We start from the raw sequence: 6,773 nt of genomic DNA on the forward strand, positions 1-6,773 counted from the left end.
CGATGCTTAATTTGTTTGATGAGCTCTATGTAAAAGTTCACACAAATATCATAAAATGTTCGCTTTTTCTGTTCATCTAAGACACCTTGGTCCAAAAGTTTTTTGGCAGCTGCTCCCACGTATACCTGGTTAGGATCTTTAAGATGATTTTTAAAATTTATTTCTACAGCTGCTGTGAATGTTTTCATATAATCGTCATCGCAAATGTTGTTCAAAATGATGATATAAAAACTACAAGGATCAGCCCCATGGGGTTGTTCGAACCGTTGATGTGGAACAAGGCAACCAAAATTTCTAATGATCTACAATCAAAAAGTTCAATCAATCCGAACCAACACCGAACATCATTTGTCTTGATTTGCATTTGTTTTATGACCGACGAAATTACACCAATATCCCAAATGTATGCAATTATATGTTTGTACATACTTGCGATTTCGATATTTAAGCTTCTCTTCGCCAAGCTTGTGTTCAAGTTTATTATGCAAGCAATTTTTTAGCGTTAAGTTTCTCTACCATTCTGCGATTTCGGTTGAAGCGATAAACTGTTTCTCATTATCAATCGAGTTCATCTAATATAAATTAGAAATTAATCTTAAGCACTCAAAATTTATCCAGAGGTAGTTGTCAATTTCTCATGGGGAAACGACATAACAAGGAATTCCGAGCTTGCATGACACAAGATCAGAGCATACCAATTAAGGGCTGAGACTAGTGTGTTTTAGGGCGTTTTAAAGGGTTATTTTCACGCTTCAAATCTGATTTTCTCAGAAACGGTGACGACTATCAAAAAACCCAACTGACAATCTCGTAGAAGATTAGTTTAGATTATTCTGTGAAAATTTCAGAATGATTGTTTGACTTTAGCGGTCGGGAAAGTCTTTTTTCTGAAGGAAGAATTGCATAGCTGAAAACGCCGTCTTTCAAATTGTTCACTGAATATCTTGCCTTCAAAAGCATGGATCAAAAATCTATCCTGACAATGTCTAGATAATTTCATTTAGATGCGATTAGTGCATAAAAACATATATGTTTTTTTTTCATAAATACGTTTATTTCTTAAGGCAGTTAAAAAAAAACATATATGTTGTCGCGATAAAAGTGAAGGGAAAGTTATTTTTGTAAAGGTTAGTCGATTTGTATGGTGGCGCCATTTTAGTTCCCTGGTAACGTAACGAAACATGAGAGAGGAATAAAATCGGCTCAGCAAGGTTGCCAAACAAGCGGTAGCTTTATTGGATTTTATGTGATGTAATCAAACTTGTAACCGAAAATATCAAAACTTTCTTGGCCACCCGGACACATCGTGAGTCTTTTTATACATTTACGAGAGAGAATGGAGAGAAATGTAATACGCACAGCAAGCTTTTAAAGCTTCAAATCGTTTTATGGCGTTTCTCTCTTGCTGTCTAGCAGCAACCTACCTCTAGCTTGCTACGAGAAGGACTGAAACGTTAGCTTTAATTTCGCTTCTATTTATAGATTCGCGTGCTTCCAACAGCTTCGCTTTTGCATCGATTGACCAATCAGAGCGATGCTCTCTCTTTGATACATCGCTTACTCCTTCAAAACCGTCGACTATGGCAGGGAAATCCGGTATGCTGGAGATTTTTTGCAGACAAAATAGGACACTGCTAGCTATTAATCAACATTTCAATGATATACAATTCAAAATACATGGCTATGAACATTCAAATCAATACGTAGAAAAATTTCCTATCAAATGATGAAATAATATTGATAATTGATACAAAACTGACTGAGCTGTAAGTGTTTAAAACCTGACCACATTTCTACGTGTAGTTTGTGATTTGCACCCCTAGTAAAGATGTGTTCCACATCAAAAGCATGCATGCATCTCTTCATATATCATTGTGTATTCTGGAGATTCTGACTGAAAAATTCTGTTTAATCTATTGATAAGTGTCAAGATATAGCTTAAAAAATGTAATATTGGTTTCATCATCGGATCGTTGAGATGCATTAAAATCCTATGTGCAGTGGAATTTTTGTCATAGTTGTATTGGAACGAGAAAAAAACTTTTAGTTTATCATATCTAGCTAAGTTTCTTTTCACCACTGCTTCAAGTGATAACCATCTTGTTGCAGAAGGGTGCAACATTTTTAGTGGCTTAAGATCGACGACTTCTTGAATCAATGCGCGAGATAGTTGTAAATATCTTCCAGCAAATGCTCTACATAGGACGGTATTTTGGCACATGCATAGCTTGCACATAGAGCCAATGAATGACAGGTACATTTAATAACAATAAGATCGGGACAATCTTTTTTCAGAAGCTTCATGACTGAGTTTTCAGATCCCATCATAACAGATGCTCCATCAGAAGAAAAACCTTTCAATTTATTTTTGTAATCAATGTCATCATTGATGAATTCGTCGACGATGGCTTGATAAATGGTTCTATGATCTCCAGCTTTCAGCTCAATAGCTTTGTAAAACACATCTTCAGCCTGTAACATTGAAAAAAAAATTGAATAAATATTTGTATAAAAAAGAAATTTACCTTAAACTTCTCCTTTTTACTTTCCATTAATCGAATGACCTTAGCCAAGGTTTTGTTTGTTGAGATGTCTGTTGATTCGTCAATTATTAGACTGAAGTTTTGATTTCTCATTTTGGTTACCAAGCGTTCATGCTGTTCTTGAGCCAAAACGCCTTTGACAATCGCAGAAGACTTTGTTCTGTCCAATTTGAGCTTAGAACAAATTTCCGATTTTGAATCGATTGATCTTATAACATCAGATAATTTTTCAACAGCTGCAAATGAAATATTATTCTCGGCGGCCCATGCACAAATTTTAAGTTCTGCTTCAGTAATTTGCTCAGTTATGGAAGGATTCATCAATGTATCTATAAGTTGATCTTTTGGATAAACAACCTTAATAGCTGCTTGTATGTGACGCTTAGTTTGCAAATGTGTGGAAAGATTGGATTTGCCCCCTCGGCCTACACTGAGTTTCTCAAGACAAATTTTACACCAAGCGTAATATGAATCTTTTCCGTACGACTCAAAACATGCAAACTTTTCGGAATTTATCCAGGCTTTTCTAAATTTTTGCATGAATGCTGGAACGACTTGATTTACATTCTGCTCTTGTTCGTCACTTAAAGGTGAATTAATATCCGTAATATGGTCGCAAGAGCGATTGTTGTTTTTATCAATTAACATGCTTCTGTTACTTTCTATCGGGATGTTAGAGTCTGAAATACGATATTTAATTCCATTATATTCGATATTTTGTATACGTTTTATGTATATTTTATCTGATATAATGTTTTACTGAAAGAATAATAATTCATAATCATTTTGAAATAAGTATGTTGTATGCATTAATACACCTATGTAAAGAGGTAACATATTGGAAATTATTTATTTCATACACACACATACACTTTCATCTATACAAACTAATAGCGTTTTTCATTGAAAAACATTGCTCTGGTTTTGTACTTTCGAGCAGAAATGACAATGAAGCACCACCAGAACATTGTATTTCTGCTCGAAAGTGCAAAACCAGAGCAATCTACGCCACCAGTGTTTCTCAAAGAAAAATGGCATAATTTAAAAGGTATATAACACGGCGCTTCCACCCCGGTTAGAAACTAGGTTTTACAGTGATTGCATGTACATACCTTTTTTTTATTACATTTACGTTCTTAAACTCGCTCAGAACAGGGCAATTGGCCGAAAGCGGTAACGAGTAGTTCGTAGATGCCGACCTTATTTCTTTCTCCGATTTTCGTTCATCACATTCAGGTGAGAAAGTGCAACTATCTCTAGAGGGTACAAAATCCGAATCCGATTTGGACTTTCTCTACAACACAATCTACAAAAACAAAACATAAAATTTCATTTACCTGTAACGAGCACACCTGAACTTACCCTTCTGTGAAGTTTCCTTGCGAAAATAGCTTGAAATCGAACGTTGGGACATGTTTTGTTACATTCAAAGCCAACAGTGAAAAATTATAGCTATAGTAGTTTTCAAAAGCAATCTTTGCTAGGAACGAGAGATGTTTGTTTACCGGATGATAAAGCAATTTTCTGTGTTTGCATTTGACATTTATACCCTGTGAGTAGGGCTCGCCTGTGGATGGTGGTGTAATATTGCACTCATATTTTACTCTAACGAATGTGCGACTAATTAAAATTTAAATTAATCCAAAGGAATTGAAATTTAGTTGCAATAAAAAAGTTATTTGAATATCATAGTTACTTTTGTTCAAAAATCTGTGAAAATCTGTAGTTTTTAGTGAAAATCTGTCATCTGTGTAGACAGATTCTGTATAAAATATTTTCGAAAATATCTGTGGTTTTACAGAAAAATCTGTGAATGTGGCAACCCTGGTGGTAACTAATGTTTAGAGTACACTGAAAGAAAACGCCAGCCGCATTTTGAATGAAACTTCATTCAATGCGATAAATAACTGAGAATTCCGACTATTGAATGATAGAACAATGTGCATGATTATATGATCAATATTCAGTGAGTTTTACATCTTATATGTGTGATTACCATTCATATATTCTATGACTGTCAGTTACGTTTGAAATGTTAGTGAACTGTGTGTTAATCATCGTGAATCAGACTGAATGTATGTTACCCATTGTCATTTAATCCCTGAGAAGAGTTTAATCCTAAGAATGAATTATAGAACAGTTCGAATAATTTTATGGTGAGCGAAAAATGAGTTTCATACTCATTTCTTCTGATTTTCTTCCATCATTTATATGATTGGCATAAATATATGGAATTGTATTACAATTGTATGTAAAATTGATAAAATCGAAATGAATCTGTTATATGATATTCCCGCAACAAAAATCTTTCCATGCATGTATTATTTTCATTTTGCAGTGTTTCATACAATCGAACTCAGAAGAATTTCTTGTTTCGAAATTTGAATGAAACTTTAATTAATGTTGAAGGAAAAATAACATAGCATGAGTTTATTATTAATTATCAGTCCGTTTCCTTCAATTGTTAAAATATTTTTGGATAACTTGTCAGAATGTAAACAAAACGCGTTTTTTAACCGAAGTTATACGATTAAGGTTTTTATTTAATACGTATTGTGGTGGTAATACGAAATCAGTGATTAAGAATGGTGCTCGATGGAAATATTGGAAAACCTGGTGTCAGAGTACTTTGGTGAGTATTCAGTGAAGTATGAATCTGTAGTAGACTTAGAATTCACGTAATGTAAGGGCAATCTCTGCTTTAGACAAACAATTATTGTGGCCAATTCTATTTTTCTTGGATTGTATATTGCCCCCTTAATTAAGTAAATTCAAAACCTTTTTGAATCCGCATATCGGATCAATTATATTTCATTTGTATCTACTATCTTAAACAATCAGTTTAATAAGAGGAGACTTGCTCCGACCTCCGACCCTAATGTTTAATAGAAAATCGAACCAAAGAACTGAATCGAAATGAATGACGACGCTTTTTAAAGAAAAAAAAACTCAGATTTAATCAGTAGAATGAAACATGATCAAAATTTGACAAGAATGTTTTCATTCTACCATGGATCTACTGCATACTTTTGAAATGGATCAAATCTGAGTATTTTCTTTTTCTACGCGTCTTTTTCCAGAATTGCTATGGAGATGGAAACCAACAAATCTCTGTAACTATATTGCAATTCAGAACTTGATCATCTGCATACTTTGCTACAAATTTTTAGTGTACAAGTCAATTAATTTTATTGTAAATAAAAATATTATTTTAAATAATCGTGTAAATTTATTTTAAAATCATTACTTTTACAGACAATAAATAACAAAAAATAAATCGTGTTTACTTTATCCAAATTTAACTTATCTGGCTGCCTAAATGAATTTATTGTGAAATCGTTTGGTAAGGTTAGAACGGTTTTCAACAGTAATATAATTTACATTTGAATGGATAGGGAAAAGTCGTATATCTCACAGCAAACGATATTTTATATGAAATTGATACTTTCAACTTCAAAGTTTTCTTACATTTTCTTATATTGATAAACCATTGTATTTTTCATTTGACCAACCAATTCCACAGTGGAAATAAGTGATTCTCAATCGGAAGTATTCGGTTAAATACAATTTATTGTATTTTGATGACAAAATATATTTTTCACTGTGCAATATGTTGGTTTCTGCTGCTAAATGATGAATATATTCAAACTGTACACTTGATTCTTTTAAAAAAAATTAATGAATATCACTGGAAATTTGTTTGAAGCACATACACTTATAAATTGAATGAATCCAAAATGTAGATGATTTTCGTTTCAAAATTAATCATCACGGCAGCCATATAGGAAATACTATTCATTTTGTAGTGCGTATGATGTTCGTACATATAATCGCATACCATAAAACGAATGAATTTAATCTACACCAATCGTCGGATGACATTAAGAAAATTTTCATGTAGTTTTATGTATTACGGAGTCCTCATAATGCGGATGATATTAAGATGAATTAATATTGAAATTATACAGTTGGAAATGAAAATAAATTAAAATGCAAATGATCTACTATTAAAAAAGTACGGGTGTGTAATGTCAGAGACATAACTGGATGTCGTGAATACGAATGAAACTGACACGATTTCATTACACTCTCGAATTCGAATTGATAGTTGATCGATTGTGTGAATTGCGAAACTTTCTCCCTTTTCACTACTAAAATTTTCAACGATTTTTGACGTCGATTATCTCATTTCGGATTTATATAATTCATTAAAATAAACTATCAAGATGC

The 6,773-nt window shown here is 32.9% G+C and overlaps 1 protein-coding gene across 1 annotated transcript; it reads right to left on the reverse strand.

The window, feature by feature from the left end:
* Positions 1 to 2,034: 2,034 nt before the first annotated feature.
* LOC131440053 (uncharacterized) lies at positions 2,035 to 4,042 on the reverse strand. Its single transcript, XM_058611143.1, has 4 exons — positions 3,906 to 4,042; positions 3,656 to 3,849; positions 2,526 to 3,223; positions 2,035 to 2,472 (listed from the first exon to the last, which is right to left on the reverse strand). Exons 3-4 carry the CDS (start codon positions 3,189 to 3,191, stop codon positions 2,155 to 2,157), a joined length of 984 nt encoding a protein of 327 aa, XP_058467126.1. The 5' UTR covers positions 3,192 to 3,223; positions 3,656 to 3,849; positions 3,906 to 4,042; the 3' UTR covers positions 2,035 to 2,154.
* Between the last annotated feature and the right edge of the window lie 2,731 nt (positions 4,043 to 6,773).

The sequence above is a fragment of the Malaya genurostris genome, unplaced genomic scaffold (genome assembly GCF_030247185.1).
Source record: "Malaya genurostris strain Urasoe2022 unplaced genomic scaffold, Malgen_1.1 HiC_scaffold_58, whole genome shotgun sequence".
Taxonomy (NCBI): Eukaryota; Metazoa; Arthropoda; class Insecta; order Diptera; family Culicidae; genus Malaya; species Malaya genurostris.